General features: G+C 37.6%; 1 protein-coding gene across 2 annotated transcripts; it reads left to right on the top strand.

Annotated features, from left to right (window-relative positions):
- Position 1: 1 nt before the first annotated feature.
- CDC45 (cell division cycle 45) lies at positions 2–13,435 on the top strand. Of its 2 annotated transcripts, none has more exons than XM_062009557.1 (19): positions 2–381; positions 1,466–1,525; positions 1,809–1,901; positions 2,348–2,485; positions 2,961–3,104; positions 4,259–4,314; positions 4,910–4,958; positions 5,753–5,814; positions 6,194–6,244; positions 6,709–6,828; positions 7,215–7,346; positions 7,725–7,823; positions 8,089–8,250; positions 8,448–8,586; positions 8,948–9,031; positions 10,106–10,224; positions 10,671–10,747; positions 11,439–11,515; positions 12,527–13,435. In XM_062009557.1, the coding sequence occupies exons 1-18, from the start codon at positions 331–333 to the stop codon at positions 11,501–11,503; spliced, it is 1,701 nt and encodes a 566-aa protein (XP_061865541.1). In that variant the 5' UTR covers positions 2–330; the 3' UTR covers positions 11,504–11,515; positions 12,527–13,435. The 2 variants fall into 2 exon arrangements, with proteins under 2 accessions (XP_061865541.1, XP_061865540.1); XM_062009556.1 differs by having other exon boundaries at positions 11,439–11,505.
- Positions 13,436–17,562: the final 4,127 nt, after the last annotated feature.

Raw genomic sequence — 17,562 nt, forward strand, 5'->3', positions numbered from 1 at the left:
GGCGGCGCCCTCCGCCTCCTTGCTGAAGCCATCCCAACAATGGGGGAAACAATTCACCCGCAGCAAAGATGGTAGACACGGCATCAAAGGCCAGCGCCGGACTTCCGGCCGAGCTACTGCACGTACGGCCTCGGCCTTTCCCCAACCCCATTGGCGAAGCCGCGGTCTCCTAATCCGCCCTGCGAAGGAGGGGCGGCCGCATGCCCATTGGTCAGCGTGCCGTGACGTCACACCAATGGGAAGCGGCACTGACTTGGCGCCCAGTTTGAGCGAGGCCGGCCCGGGGCTGCCGCCGTTCCGCCGCCGCCCCGCCGCTCGCGCGCTGCCGCCATGTTCATCTCCGACTGCCGCCGGGACTTCTACGACGCGATCATCAGTCAGGTGCGGTCGGCGGGAGGCGACGGGGGAGCAGAGAGCGGGGGATGTCACTCCGGGCGGCCCGGCGCCGGGCGCAGCTGGGTCCCCTCGGGCCGCTACCGTGGGGCTGCAGCTCGTGCCACCTCACGGAGCCCGCGCGCTCCGGTGCCCTGGGGCCGGCGGGGTTAACTCCTGAGGCCGTGCCGAGTGTCATCGCCTGTGGAAATATCCGTTCTGCGCCTCGGCAACCCGCTCTAGAGCCTCCGCCAGCGCGGCCGGGCCTCCCAGGGCCTTTACTGGCAATTCGCCTCCTTTCTCGACAGCCGTCTGCGTATTCTTGTGGCTCTTTTGTTTAACCAGGTTATCTCTAGGTCTTCTCTTTCGTTCTGTCTCTTTAACTGTTATGATCTTGTTCGCTCAGACTTTAACTCTTGTCTTTAAGGTTTCTCGTGCACTCTTTCTTTTAGCAGACTGCTAAAAGACTGTCTGCTTTCGTTTTTCACTCACAATTTGTTTAACTTTGTTCAGAGTGGATACGTACGCTCAAGTGGTAGAGCCTTTGTTGGACAGTCTTTTAGTATTTCTACCAGTGAAACGATATTGTGAAATGTGCAAATTAGAGCATTCGATTCGATTTCTCCAACGGCAAGCAAAATCTCAAAAAAACCCCAAAACCCAACGCACCGAAACTTGAAATAAAAACCCAACAGCTAAATTGTTTTACCTAACTCTGGGTTATTTCAAAAGTTGCCTTGCAACTGTTTCAGACCCCATGCTGAAAATGTAGGGCTTTCTAGACACAGTGGAAGTAGTTGTAGGGCTGACTAGCTTTGAACTTTTGACTAGCTTTGTGTTGCCAGTGAGGGTCTCAATGATTATATTTCCTCAAAGCTAACATATTTTGCGTATGTGGAGTTGTTTATTCTTTGTATTTACAGGGATCCAAAGTGATTAATTTTGGTTGTGTCCATTCACAAGCAATCCTGCTTTTTTCTACAAAAATACCTCGCTGTCTGGTCTGGCAGGGATCTCTAAGTTTCATGTACCAGCACATGAGATTTGGCACCTATGCTCATATATTAATATTCTTATTGTATTATTTTTGCAGCGTGTTCTTCTTCTTGTTGCTTCAGATGTTGATGCTTTATGTGCTTGTAAAATACTCCAAGTAAGTCTTTGTTCATTATTACTGTAGACTGACAGTAAAAGATTGTTTCAGTAGGTTTGAACTAGGGAAAGGGTGAAGGTTTAATTTGCTTTTGTAACTTATTTTTTTCCATGAGTTATGACACTGAAAACTGATAACTCACAGTCCCAAAGCTCACAGAGATATTTCATTTGGAGTGTCTTCAAGATAAAGATTTGTGTGAAATAGAATTACAGGATGGTGCAGCATTGTAAGAGAGGTGGTTCCCCCTCACCTTTGCTAACAGCTGTTTGCTTTGTTTCAGGCTCTGTTTCAGTGTGATCACGTGCAATATACACTCGTCCCAGTATCTGGGTGGCAAGAACTTGAAACTGCCTTCCTTGAGCATAAAGATCAGGTGAAAAACTAGTGGAATTTTTTAAAGTTGCAGCTTTTCTGATATATACATGCATTTCTTCCCTTTCCCCAACTTAAAATAGCGACTCTTAAACCTATAATTATTATTGCTTAACTCAAAGCAACGTTTAAATCTTAACATACCGGTAACAAACTTGTCAAATTTTTTACATCAGCTTGAACTGAAGTGTTCTCATTTTTATAGATTCAAATTAAGTTTGCACACACTTTGAGATAGGAAAGGTGGTAGTATTTGATCTCCAACGTCCCTGAACTTGGTGTTTTGTCTTACCTTTTTATCCAACCATTACATATCAGAAAGTAAATACAAATTTTGACGATGGTGAGTGCTGTGGAGGTTTTGTAAAGCTGTTTTCATCCATCTGTGTTTCATGCTAATTGAAATGAAAATATTTCTTTTTTTTTTTGTTGCTCTTTTGTTTGCAGTTCAAATATTTTGTTCTTATTAATTGTGGTGCCAATGTTGACCTTCTGGAGATCTTGCAGCCTGAAGAAGACACATTTTTCTTCGTATGTGACAGCCACAGACCTATCAATGTAGTGAACATTTACAATGACACACAGGTAAAGGCTTGTCTTTCATAACAAAAATCTTTGCAGTGTGCTGACGGATGGTGGAGTGCTTTTTGGTGTGCTGCAAAATAGCTGACAGTGCTAGTCATTAGGTCAGGGCCAGTATTAATGTATATTTCCAGTAGCAGTTTACATGATCAGAAAATAAATCTGTTTTCAGTAATAAAATACATATAATTAGCAGTGTGATAGGAGTCAGTAGTAAGCACCTGTTAATCCTCTTGCTATAAGTCCAACTGGTACAAACCAGGGGATAAATGTCCTCCAGAATGCAATGTATGTTATCTCTCGGCCTTTAGCAACACATCAAACTTGAGTGTTAAGCAGAAATTATTTGATACCATGACATCAAAATAAATGTTTAGTTTCCCTTTAAAAGTGTTTTCAGTCATCATTTGAAATGCCTTTTAATCACTAAATAAGATACTTTAATTAACTGTATTTAAAATACTTTTTTCCTTGCTAGATTAAGCTATTAGTTAAACAAGATGATGATCTCGATGTTCCTGCTTATGATGATATCTTCAGAGATGAAGAGGAGGAAGAAGAGGAGTCAGAAAATGAAAGTGATGGATCAGAACCTTCAGAGAAACGCAGACGTTATGAAGAGGTATGTTTCTGCTACTTTGCTGTGAAAGGAAGGAAAATGAAACGGTTACTATGGACACTTTACATCATCATAATAATGATGTTGGAGTTTAAAAATCATGTTCCATTAGGTCACAAATTCAAGTCTAAGATTTTTAAAAAATCTACTACAACCAGTAGAGTTTCACATACACAAAATGTTTATTTATAAGAACAGTACAGAAATCTTTTCTCCTTGTAAAAAGAACATGTTTTGAACTTGCTAATGTATAGTGATGTCTGTGTAATCAGTGAGCTGAAGAGATCTACCTCTGATTATGTGCTCTGGGCTTTTCAGTCTAACAAAACACCTTATTTAGATAAAAACTTCTAAAAAAACCCCATTGATTTTGATCTGTTTGAGTAGAAGCTCACAAATGATTTAGCAGTACATTGGGACTTGTGGTATTAAGCTAAAAGAAGCACATTATGGCAAATTACATATGGCAACAGTTACATTTGCCATATGTAATTTGTAGCATATTTTCTGTTTATACCATACAAGGAAGAAAAGGCACAAGGTTAGCAGTATTGAGAGACAAATGTCAAGACAATCCCAGATTTCACATACATCTAATGTTATTTTTCTATTATATTTTTTCCTACTAGTTTACAAAAGGCTCCAACTGAAAAAAGCAGAGACCGAGAATTGAAAGAAAAATCTATCAATAACACACACAAAAGTTATTCTCAAATCTGTTTAAATATTTCCCATTCTTTTTCATTTATTTGACATTCTAAGCTGACGTTGCCATTTATGGATTTTGAGTATACAATGAATGCTTATTTTTCTGAGCTTCATTAATCATCTCATCTTTGTTTTCATCAGTCTCATTTTTATGTTATAAAATGGGAGGATGCAATGTTGCTAGCATTGAAAATACAGTGTGCTGGGCCTTTAATTTGTGCAGACAAGCTAGATAAATGCACAAAAAGATGCTTTGGCTTTATAAAAGTGTATTTCTAGGAGAAATATTTTATAACAATCCTCTTCTTATTAGATGCCAATAATGGGAATAATTTGTCTTAGCAAAGATATAAATTAAGTCTTATTAACAAAGACTTAGTCAGTAAAGTATCTGGAGGGGTCCTAATCTACCAGAATTCTAACTTCTTAACATTTCAATTCCTTTACAGGATGTGATAGAGAGAACAATGAGAAGGCGACAAAGGCGAGAATGGGAAGCTCGCAGGTGTGTTGATTTTTTTATGTTGCTTATGTCTCTTTCCTTCCCTTATTCTATTAAATCTTGTTGAGGGTACAAAAACATGATACTATGCTGTTTGATTTGCAAGATACTTTAGTTCTAACTTTATTCAGAAAGTGGAGAGAGGTATTTACTACATAAAAATATTTAAATGGAGTTGTAAATAGTAATTCATGGATTTGAGTAGCAAAAGCTGTATTGTTTCACTTTAAATTAGCTGTATGTTCTTATCTTGTTTTTCTTGAGATTAAACTTATGCTTCTATTTTTTCCTTTACAATTCCACTATTGTAAATAGGAATAAAGAAAATGAGATTTGAGGAATAATGGTTTAATAAATGATTCCTTTTTACTTTGAGTACATTTCAGTGTGGATTCTGCATTGCTACTAAAATAGATTTGCTTTGTGCAAAAGCAATTTAAGTTTTGTATTTTTTTTAATTGCTAAGTGAAAATGAAATTTTAAATATGCCATTCTATTATTCTATGATTTCCCAGTTCCTAGCTTACATTTTTAACTGGATGCAATGACCAGTTCACCATTTATTCAAATGTGGGGTGGATTTTTTCCTGTCTTTCAGACGAGAAATTCTTTTTGATTATGAGCAGTATGAATACCATGGGACCTCAGTAAGTATGAACTCTCTTGCCATAAAAACACAAGATGCTAGTGTAAATCTAATAGGACAATATCCAATGTTGTAATGCTATACATTATAGTAATCTTGTTATATCTTTTTACTTCTGTGTATTATTGTTATATATAATACACATGATATAAGTGGAAGCAGTTTGACTTCAGTTTAATATTTCCTGGTTGCATACATCCAATTTTAACATTGATGAATTAGATACCTCATAGAAACAAATACGGGAGGATGGGAGACAACAGCCAGCTGAGTTACAGAGCCTAATGCAATGTTAACAGTGGGAGGGAAAGGATAAACCAGGACTACTCATGTTTTTGTTGTTTGATAACTTTAGTGCTGTTATGAAAATAAACCTGATGTAATTTTTTTAAGTCTTGACAAAAGTATCTACCTATGCACAACATATTATTGCAAAAAGATGTTGACATGTAGGGAGCTTGTTTGCCATTCCAAGTTTTCAAAGTGTCAGGATATTTCAAATATAACACTCAGGACATCAAACTGTTTCCTCTGACATTTGGCCTCTCGATTGATTCTTTTCTGTATTTTGTTAAGTGCTGCTTTATATATAAGGCAGGTTTACAGACCTGGAAAAAGTATTTTTCTTTCTAGCTTCTTAGAAAGTAAGAGATGGACAGGCTGTCAGATTCAAGTGGGATTTCCAGAGCTTTAGTAACATGCCAGTATTTGGCAAATTTAACTTTGTTCTATTTGCTTAATGAAGTTGGAGCTTTGTGTTCATTTATCTTGTCATTTTGCTTTTCCCTCATACAGTCTGCAATGGTGATGTTTGATCTGGCATGGATAATGTCAAAAGACTTGAATGACATGTTGTGGTATGTTTCCATTCTTATTTTAAGGCTAGAAGCTTAAACCCATAGTAAAGAGAGATTTCTTAAAATGATTTGATTTCAGTGTCAAGTTTCCAGTTCATTTTGGGAGTGAATATATATCTTAAATTGGAGGATACATCTGGGTATATTAATTACAAGCAACCAATAGATTTTTAGTGGGAAAAGGAAGAATAGTATTGTATGTATGTTCCCGTTAAAGAGGGAATGAAAGTATACAGCTTTGTTATTAGCTTCTGTGTGCAGTTGGGGAACAGTGTTTCTGACTTGTTCTGTGACATACTTAGAGAGTTAAATATAATGACTGTACTAGAATATTTTTTAGTTTGCCTTTTTTTATTTCTTTTTTCCTCCCCAATTTTAGGTGGGCTATTGTTGGCCTAACAGATCAATGGATCCAAGATAAAATCACTCAGTAAGAAATATTTTATTGATTTGTCGTTATTAATTAATAAAAAAGTCTATATTTTAAATAATTTTTAGGAGTAAATAATAGCAATTAATAGAGATGAGGAAACACATGGCTGTTAATATAACCAAAGACAAGTAATAAATTGTGACAGTAAATATCTTAATGACAGAGTGTGATCATGGATGTTTTAAAGGAGATAAATATAATAAGTAAATATAGTAAGTAACTAATTCCTTTGGTCAGTCTGTATGTCTGTCTGTATTGGGTTTATTTGAGCTTTAATTGCCTGGGTGTATGGCTGAACACTGAAAGAACACTTACCAAGTTGGGACTTTTTTTAAAGATCTACAATTTTCATGCTGCTGACTGGCCAATGTATAAGCTTTAGGAAGCATTTTTGTGTTCTCATAACCAAGAAGAAAAATACACAGGAGGAAAGTCGAGTGACAAACTTGTTTCTGTCTAAGGATGAAGTATGTGACCGATATTGGGATCCTGCAGCGTCACGTCTCTCGCCACAACCACCGCAACGAGGATGAAGAAAACTCTCTGTCAATTGATTGCATGCGAATAGCATTTGAGTATGAGTATCCTTGCTTAAGATCGAAGGAAAAGGAACTCTAGCCACCAGGGAAACCCCAGCTCAGTTTTTTATCTTGGGGAAAAATGATCCCAGCAGCATCTCTGCTGCCGAGGATGGATTTGTAAGGAAGGAAATGTGAATGTTTCATTGAATGTGAATCTCTTTCAGTAGCTTCTGTGGCTTCAGTTCCACTTCACCCTTCAGAACTAGTTACAAGTCAATGTTGCTCATCTCGTGTTACATGCACCTGCAGAGTCTACCTTCTAGCTTTTACGCAGTACAGAGCTGCAATATATAAGGGCAACTGAAAACACTACTTGTGAGGTTTTGTGACTATTTATAACTACAAGCAACACACATTTAGAGTTATTTGCCATAATTCCTGTTCAGTCTGCGTCTGGCACTTTATCAGCACTGGTCTCTGTATGAAAGTCTCTGCAATACTTCATATACCTCTGCTAGCCTTAAACTTTGGTCCGTGCAAGGGCAGAAGAGGCTCCAGGAGTTTTTGGCTGACATGGGGTGAGTTATAAAGGGTTTTTTTTCTTTAATGGATTATGGGGAAATACTGAGAATGTAGCTTGTGAGTACTCAACTTGGTAGTCTTTAAATATGGTTATGAGGCTCTGAGTAGACTGCAGTGTCTCAGTAGATTTTTTCAACCTCTGTCTTGGTGTACGAGGAATACTTTGGCTGTATGCCTTTATGGAATGGCAACTTAGTAAGTAACTTAGGCTTTCTCACATCCACTCTTCAGTGACTGAAAAACAGAACACAAACAAGCTTAATTAGATTTTACTTGTTATATTACCTAATATTAAGAAAGTTATATGAAAGCAGAGCAAAGTATTTGTTTCTTCCATCATGCCTATGAATGTATTTTTTTCCTTCTGTTTTCAGTTTGCCTTTGAAGCAAGTGAAACAGAAGTTTCATTCCATGGATATGTCTTTGAAAGAAAATCTTCGGGAAATGATTGAGGAATCTGCAAACAAGTTTGGGTAAATTTTTTTCAATACAAATGCTTTATCTGACAAGACTTTTCAATTTGGTTCAAATATTTTTATATGAAGAGGATGTAACATCTTGGTTTTACAAATACAATTTGTAGATTGACAAAGGAATACTAGGCTCATTGCAAATGTTAGGGTATGATTTCTCTTCATGTTCGTAACATAGTAAGGAGGTGACTGGTCATTGTTGATGACAATGTTCACAATATTATTAGCAATATCTTTACTGGTTTTGTTTTGGTTTATTTTGCAGAATGAAAGATCTAAGAATTCAGACCTTCAGCATTCACTTTGGCTTTAAGAACAGGTTTTCAGCAAGTGATATAGTTTATGCAACAGCTTCTCTTATGGAGAATATAGAGAAAGAAGGACCTGAAACAACTAATTTCATTAAAGCTTTGGACAGTCTCTCCAGGTACTGAAAACGTGTCTCTTCATTCTTTTACAATTGTATTTAGAGAACATAGGTTACATGTCTAAAAGATGCATTGATGCTTCATCAGCCATTGAAGAAAAATCAAAACATTCCCATGAATTGTGTTTAGATCTCACTTTTGTGTGAAAAGCTTTATTTTTATATGAAAGTGTCTATTTTTATTCTTTCTGATGCAGGGGTAACCTGGACAAACTTCACCAAGGACTGGACCTAGCCAAAAAGCAGTTATGTGCCATTCAGCAGACAGTAGCCAGTTGTATCTGCACCAACCTTGTCATTTCTCAGGGACCTTTTCTCTACTGCTCTCTCATGGAGGTCAGAATTCTAGTTTTTGGCTCATTTGGCTTTATCATAATTGAATAAAACTGTTTTCCTAACTGTTTGACTCCATAAGAATAACTCTCATAGATAAATAATCTGTACTGGGCTGTCCTCTGATGGGTCAATATTGACACCTGCTCAGAACTGCCCTAAAGGAAGAATCGACTTTCTCAAAGGGGAAAAGGTTTCATTTCAAAGTCAAATGAGTGGGCTCATACACCTACATTGTAATGGTTCTTGCTGGTGTGGTGTTCTTTGAGACACACAAAAGTCTTAGACTTGTCAGTAGATAATAAAATTAAATAAATGCAGGAATCGCCTGGGATTGTGTTTGAAATGATTCTTCTTTTCATAGGGCACACCAGATGTGAAGCTCTTTTCCAAACCAGTGTCTCTGTGCCTGCTTAGTAAATACTTACTCAAATCATTTGTTTGCTCTGTAAGTAAATCAAAAGCTTTTGACTGACTTCTGGCCTGTGTAGTAGTTACTGTTCTGTTGGATACTTGCTGTTGATTACTAAGATTTTCATATAATATTTTTTATTATGTTTTTCTGCTGATTGGTTGGATGACTTTAGCACTGCAAATGGTGCTCTAGGAAAGATATCTGCCTGGAGACTTCATAGTGTTAGAAAGGGTCTTTGTTACCAAGATCCTTACAATCTAAAGTCTGTGTAATTTTGTAAGATTTCAGAGAGCATTTCACAAAGTGTGAACATTGACTGTTTAAACAAAATCCTCTGATCTTTACAACTAAAGTAATGGAAATTAAATTCTGTTTATCTTCTGAGCTCTTAGCTACACAAGATAGCAATCAAGCTTTAAGATTGAGAACTGTTTTCACAGTGGGCACTTCTTAATTTGTAAATGAAATTTATGGTGGATCATCTTTGTCAGATTGCATCTGTCTGTCCTCATTTTGGAAGTTAAATATGGTTAATACCTGGTCTGCCGTTAGAGCAGGACAACATTTTAAAAACTCACTGCAAAACAGTTACTATAAGAACAGAACATTTTAAACAAACTGCTGTTTTGTTTACTCAAGTGTCTTTAAAACCCTTAAAATCTTCATAATTATTTTTTTACTTAATTAAATTACAAGATTTGTTGAAGTTACAGCTCACTGCTGTACAGCAACATGACAGGGAAAATAATTTCTAGGGAAAACTGTGTTTGTCAATGGGTTGTATTGCTATGTAAATATTGCAAAACTTAAACCTAGTCCAAGTTTCTAAGAACCTGTACCTGCAGTTCTTTTTATTTCTTTTTTCAAGAGGTTTTTTTCTTTACTGAATATTATATCTTGTCTGGTTTAAAATGGAATGCAAGATCAGAGAATTGAAATTTCTGTGAGGCCTACAAGGAGATTTATAGAATATGTAAAGAAACCACCTTCTGCTGAACTGCGTTAGAGCTGTATCCTTAGATGAATATGTGTCATACTATCTTACATGGAGAGCTGAACCAATTGTTTCCTGAGTTTTGTCTAACAAAGAGGCTTTTTGACTTCCAGACAAAAAACAAGCGTTGTAAATTGCTGCCACTGGTAATGGCTGCACCGATGGATGTTGAACAGGGAACTGTCATCATGGTGGGGATTCCTCCAGAAACAGAAAGCTCTGACAAAAAGAAGTAAGCATAGTGTTTAAAAGATCTTACTAAAGATTATCTGTAGATTTTTCCTGTCTCTGAAGCAAATATCTTCTGTACCTATTTAACACTGAATACGTTGGCTTCAACTGTGTCCTTAAAAACACACTTTGTGCACATGGTATGCATGTGATGCTTTGAGAGAAGATACAGATGTTACAAGTCTTCCTTGCAAGGGATTTTTTTTCCCTTCCTTAATTAGTTCTTAAAAGAAAGCAATGGCTCACTGTGTGACCCATGACTTCCATTTCTGAAAGCCTGTGATGTTCAGATTTTTGCAGTCAGGTAAATGAGGTGTATGTTGACTACAAAGCCTCTGAAGAACATCTGGGAGACATTTTCAGCTCTCAGCTAGGAAAAACCTCCATAATTCTCCCTTAGTAAAGATACTCTGTAAATGCTCATTTGTATTCCTATTCATCTTCTAGCTTTTTCGGAAGAGCATTTGAGAAAGCTGCAGACAGCACCAACTCGAGGACTTTACACAACCACTTTGACATGTCGAGTGAGTATCGCTCGCTGTGCGTTCCCCGTGCAGTCCCTTAGAGGGCAGTGTGTGCGCAGCCGCGGGACTGCCGGCTGAGCCCGCGCTGCCTGTGGCCCGGCCGCAGCAGTTTGCAGCTGTGATAAGCATAAACACGAGCCACGGTATTTGTCAGCCGTTGTTCTATCCTGGGCAGGGGCTTATACATCATTTTGAGACAATCTGCATTTTGCATGGGGTAATAATTTTTATGTGTGTGCTTCAGTTGAACAGATCTGAGGTTACCCAGGAGGGGTTTCATGTTTGGCTACCAACTCGAGTAAGGGGTTGCAGTTACAAGATGCATTCTTCATTGTCTGTTTGAAAAATGAGACACTTATCCAATGACGTGTGCCTGTCTTTGTAGGTGCTTGTAAAAGAGACCCTTTTTAATAATGCACACTTATGTCTACATGTGACCCACACAAAGAAGCATTCCTAGACTTAGAAAGTGGCTGCCGTATCATGTAGTGAGCCCCTCGAAATCAGAGTTTGATAAACTCTATGGGCAAAATAAACAACATGCTTTGCATTTTGGCCAAATAGCTTCCCTTTTTCCATAAAGTCATTTAAGAATATAAATAAGTGTACTCAGAATTATTATTCTTCAAGTGTGGCTTCTGGTATATATTTCAGTTATTTGCATCTTGTAACAAAACATTTCATGTTTCAGTAATTGAACTGAAAACAGAAGACCGGAGCAAATTCCTGGATGCACTCATTTCTCTCTTATCCTGATGGTAAGACTATGTAAGGAACGTTAATTTAAAAATTAACTACAAATCAAGTTAGTAACCTGTTAGTACTTGTAGAATGTTCTAAGGAAACATGGCAACATTGTGAAAATGCAAATTGAAGATAAGAGTTTCTTACAAAGACATTTGTTTTTCTTCCTGGGAGGAGGCAAACTATGTACCAGCAAAACATTTGTTTTTTCTCTCCTTAAGAGCTTTAATTTTTGTCATCCATAAAGCTTTTCTTCCATTGTTCTTAAAAGTTCAGAACTTGTTTGAGCTCAGGATGGAATTTTGGCCATAGCAATGCCATTCTTGGCTTTGGTGTTAAAGTAGAATTTGCATATTTTTTTCACAGTGTTAAGGTTGTAGCGTTTATTAGTGTGTAGTTTTGATCTGGAATAAAGGGGGGGATATAATACTTTTTTTGTAGTTGTGACTATTAGCTTCACACTAGTTCAAAGTCTTAAAGTTTTAAAGCTACTTTAGGGAAAGATAGATTTGACTGTGGGTCCAATAAGACTGTAAATGATTACATTTGTCTTCAAATATTCACTGCTTTTAAATGATGAATTATTTTTATAAGGATGTGTGTTTTGCAGTGATGGGTGGGGATAGCTTGCTTTGTCCCAGAGAAGAAGCCAAACTCTAAATTATTTTGTGAAGTCTGTACAGACAACTTGTAAGAATGTTTGAAATTGAAGTTCCTCATGAGTTTTTCATGCCTAGGTAAAGATTTGCCCTTTAGTATTAACACATGAAGTAATCTCACAAGATGACTTTATGGTACATATATGAAAGCAAAGGAGTATGACGAAGACTCTGAGAACAGTCTGTGAGTGTTGATGGTCTTTGACAAATGACAGTATGACTTTGTCAATGGCTGTCAAAGCTACAGATTCTGTCTTCTGTTCACTCAGCAGTTGGAACCAGTAAATCAATAGGTGCAGGTGTTTGTTAGCACAGCCATGCATGGCTTCCAAGATTTCTACAGCTATTTCTTTAAACTGACCATTGACAATTTCAGCTCATCTCCTGCCCCTTACCCAGTGGTGCTTTTTGGCTGCTTGTGCTGGAAGCTGAGGATCGGATGCTCCCAGGTGGTGGATGTTCCAAAGTTCATGGTGCTGCAGCTGTGATATATCGTCTTTCTTCATCTTAAATGTACAGGTACAGGCTGGGCTTTTGGCTTTCTGCCTCTTGGGAAGTCAAAAGGATTTTAAACTTAACATACAGATATTGAACACTGCTTCTTTGTAAATATCCCATCCTTGCAGTGGCGAAAGGTGTCAAGTAGGAGCATTTGCAAATTGCTTTTATTAGTAGATAAGCTTCTGTGATGTTTAAAGGTTGACTAATAACAAAAATAGGTTTTGAAGAAGCTCCATATTTATATTACCATTCAAATGTTAATTTTTAATTGTCTTGAATGCTTGTGAGGTTTTTTTCTTTTATAAGAAACTTCTGGAAAGTGTCTTTGAATTTCTAGAATGTTGAAACTGTTTTTAAGTACTACCAGGTTGGGGTCTTGTACTTTAATTGAAATAACTGTTTTGAGAGACAAGTGTTAAGATTTTAGGGCTTTTAAAATCCAAGTACTGAGTAACTGCCAAACACCAAATGAAAAATCTGCGGAATCCAAGTGTCAATAAAGCATTTCCAGTCATGCATTGTTATACTGCATTGTCACTTGTAATTTGCCTTTGGGAATCATTATCCTGGAAAGAGTCTGCAATACTATGCTAAATGTCTGTAGACTGTAGTATTACATTTATTGACAAGATGAGCTCAATCCTGTTCCGTAACAGATTTCATTTCACTTTGGTCAAATGAAGTGCCATGGCTTGTTAGACTGTACTTGCTGTACATTGGGTGGGTATGTACATGTGTACCTTTGGACTTCTTCTTGCAATGTTTGTTTGAATTCTGTATTACTTCAGTGTTTTCATGTACTATAATGAATATGTAAATCTTATGTATCATTACATCATATTTTGTACAGATTTTTAATAACAGGTTAATTTAATATTAAATGGGATTTAAATGTAGCCAACAGAAAGCTCATTAAACCTATATATTTTTATTCAAACAGAAGAGATTTGGTTTTTAGAGTGTTGTCGTCTTATCTTAGTAAAATCCCTGTGCCAAGCTGCAGTGACCAAAATATCATGCTTCCTAAGATAAAACATAATGCCAGCTTTTGGGTTTCACATGTTTACTAGTAGTATTGGCAATAAGTTACACTCCCTCTTACCAGCACACTTTAGGGTTTGCCTGTACACAGCATACAGTCATTTTATTACATTTCTGAAGTAGATTATTATGCTTTAAGTCTCTGGCAATGGAAACACAGAAGTTTATGTTGTTTTTTTGAAGGCTGATACCAGTGCCAAGGCATGATTACAATGCAGAGTTGAGAGCCTATGTGGCACTTGAGCACACTCCTGAATATTTTCACTTTATCTTGGGTTGCAGACTGCTGAGAGAGTTAAGTGAATTTCCTAAATTTATCTTAAACTAATCTGCCACAAAAGAATCCCTGGTGTTTCCACAGCACGAAATTACTTTAGCTTTAGTTCAGCCCTATCCTATATTTAGGGCTTTCATGCTTCCAAGTGTAAATAACAGAGAAAACCATGAGTATGTATAGCAGTAAATAGAACGTGCTTCAGTGTGTGAGACCACCTTTGTGTGTACAGAGTGAGGAACGTGTGCTGGGCCAAAGGGAATTTTTACTTGCACAGTCTGATCAGTAGATGCATAAAAGGTCTTGAACATCCTGTATCTCTGACTCATGGTTCAGTGGCCATCTATCAGGAAATCAGACAACTACATTTCCCATCTTCTCCTTCAGACAGAGCCGAGCTGGGGGAGGAATGTTATGAGGAAGATATCAGAAAGCACAGCCTTGTAAGATGGCAGTTTAGTTACGATAACAGTCTTCTGTTACATTCAGTGCTTTGTTTTCAATATATAGTTTTGATGGGTATTTTAGCAAGCTGTTAGCTTTAACTTCTTGTCTAGGATTTTGTTTTTTCTAGTGTTTTTTTTTTCCTCTACCCACTCATTAGAAGCTCAGTGTGAAACCCTTCATCTCACCTCATCAATGCTTATTGCTGTTGTATCCCACATCCCTCCAGGAACTTTATGGATTTACTCCATTCCTCTTTTAGGGCGTTTGGATTCTACTGCTACCACCTTTTCCTGCTGTTGTGACAAATACAGATCTTGCCTTGCAATGAAGAAAGCAGTTGGAGAGGGAGAGTGTTTGTGTATCTGTTTGTCTGTTTTATTAAGTGATTCTCATGTCTTAAAAAGTGGGCAAATTTTAAGGCACCTGCACCCTTTACCTCCAGCATATTGTGGTGTGCTGGGAGGATGAGGAGGAACTAGTTTTCATGCTAGGATTTGTTGGCCATTGCTTTACTGGCAGGTTTTTTGACCTCCAAGGAGACGTGTGAGCGTGAAGCTGTGAGTCTGTTACATGGAAACTACACTTAATGGGTTTTGGTGTTTTTTACGATTCTAGTTTTCCCAAGATCTGGAGATGCCAAGAATGCTTTTGCAAATTTTAGAGCTGATCAGCTGTTGAACTGATCCCAAGGCCATCGAAATGTAGCCCAAAAGCAATCAGGGGTGCTGAATGGTATGTAGAAAGAGATACTACGTTTGTGTGGAAGCCTGAAGAAGCCTCTGCCCGTAGAAAAAACTTGCATGTCAAGATTTTACAACATGTAAAATAGTATCAGACATGCCTTACATAGTTTGTTCTGTGCTATAGAGTTTGTAGATTTATATGTTACTATTACTTTTGTATGAGAAGATCCAAAACTTTGGAATGTGTAGACATGAAGGTAGCTCAGTGCAGCAGCAGTACATTGGTGTTGGAAGGGCTCTGAAACTCATTTGTGTAGATTACTTAACATGGTCCCTTCTCACACTTAAGTGTTGGACAGAGACTCCATGCCAGGAATTCTTCTCATAAAGAGATTATTGTGGTTTTGATTTTATTTTCTCAAACAGAAAATGTGGCTCTAACAAGTCATTTTTAAATTAATAGTTAGAGCCCTAAGAAATCGGCTTACCCTCCTGGATGTATGGTGACATTCCACCTAGCGCTGTCTGAGCACAAATAGAAACATTCCCCAAGGATTATATTCGAGCTCCAGTAACTCTTTTTCTTCCACTATGTTTGCTTGCTGTATTTGTAGTCCCATAATCAGCTCTCTAAGTTATTTCTGCCTCTGCTAATCTGTTTTGGACGACAATAAAAGCCTGAAGCAAATCCTTTAAAATGTTTTTAGTGTTTTAAGACAATGAAATAATGAAAATCCTTAAATACCAAAGCACTGCAGTGGCTGAACAAGCTGACTAAGCTATATCATTCCTTCACAGTGATTCATGGCCATATTCTTTCTGGGGTAATACATTTAGACATAGTTGAAATTGCACAAGGACTTCGTTTGATTAGAATTGAAGCGAGACCCTTTCCCCAGAACTGTAGTGACTTAACAGATTTATACTCACCAACATCAAGGTTGCATAGTGGGTAAGAATTAAGTCTGACTTCCTTTACTGTTTCTCTTAAGGAAAAAAAAAAAAAGGAAAAATATTACAGCTTCCTTGTATGAATGAGCTGCTGGGTCTGTGCTGCTTTAAAAGGGTTAATTGTAGCCATGGGAGGAGACCAGTGGCCATTTAATCAAAGTCTTCACCTCTGTCATGTCAAAAGCAGGTGATAGGGAAGGGCACAGAAACAGCAGTTGCACAGGATGATTCCTTCCAGATACAGACACAAATTCTCTCCCAGTCCTAGGACATCTGGACCAGGTATAGTTTCTGTATATTTAGTAACTGTCAGTAATTACCTGTGTACCTGGAGAGCTTCCTCCTGAATAATGCCAGCCTGTGCAATATTTAGTAGTGAGACCTAACAACTAGCCAGGCAGTGTATCTGTTCTTGTGAATGAGAGTTTAAAGTCTCTACAGTGATTTCCAAGCAAATTCTTTTGCAAATATTCACTATTTTTACTTCCTATTTTAAAACTTGTTATGTAAAGGACGGGAAACATTCTTGGTCTGAATATCTGGAGATCCTAGGGTTTTCAGCCTTGACCTAGAGGAGTATATATACCTAACCTCAGACTGTCTTGAATGCTTTGGTACTTAGATGAAAATATGGTTGATGCTGCAACAATATAGGCTCTAGTTCATGAGCCTATATCAAACTTAGTGACAGTATCTGCTATTTCTTCCTACTGTTCATTCTGTATGCTATCTTAGACCCTACTGCTTTTATGGCAGAAGCAGTAAATCAGCTATTTCAGAGCCTTTATCCTCTCATCAATTTGAGTTTATGTTAGTAGATGGCAATCATCACTTTTAACCCTGGCAGGATCTGGGACAGCCATTGCAGTCTTCAAATTCCAAATGGCTCACAGGAAAGCTGTCGTTTGCTCATATCTCATGTACTCCAGAGACAGTGTAGGCAGCTGCCTTCCTGACAAGTGGAATTGAGCAGGACCACAACTACAGGTAAAGTCCTGGCGAGCAAAACATAAATGCTGAAAATCTTGAGTTTGTACCTTGCATTCTGTTATTTGTTTTGAAAGCAAAAGGTAGTAACATGCAGCAAGGTTTAATCTTCTCTCTTTTCTGAAATTTTCCATTCAAAAATATTATTAAGAAGATTTATCTCTTTTCATTCTACAGTCACGAATTTTCCTATTGAAGAAGCAATTAAATGGTGGAAGAGGGGAAATACCTTAGGATTGTCATGTATTGAATCTGTGATCTCAATGCCCCAAATACAAAGGGAAAACTAATTCTGGGGTGTTTCAAGACAGCTTTCATGGTTCAGTTTCACTTTTTCCAATCCCACTTTCAGGACAGCATATCCAGTCCTTAGTTGTCCATGAATACAAAGAAAATGAATGTTAGTTCTTTCTGAGAGAAATGACTCTAATCTCTAATGTGGGGCTCCTCAGTTTTAAGGTCTGAAAAGGGGAAGTTTTAAAAGCAGTCTCTTTTGTCGTACAAGAGTTCTTTGAAAATAGCTTTGTG

The sequence above is a fragment of the Colius striatus genome, chromosome 17, assembly GCF_028858725.1.
Source record: "Colius striatus isolate bColStr4 chromosome 17, bColStr4.1.hap1, whole genome shotgun sequence".
Taxonomy (NCBI): domain Eukaryota; kingdom Metazoa; phylum Chordata; class Aves; order Coliiformes; family Coliidae; genus Colius; species Colius striatus.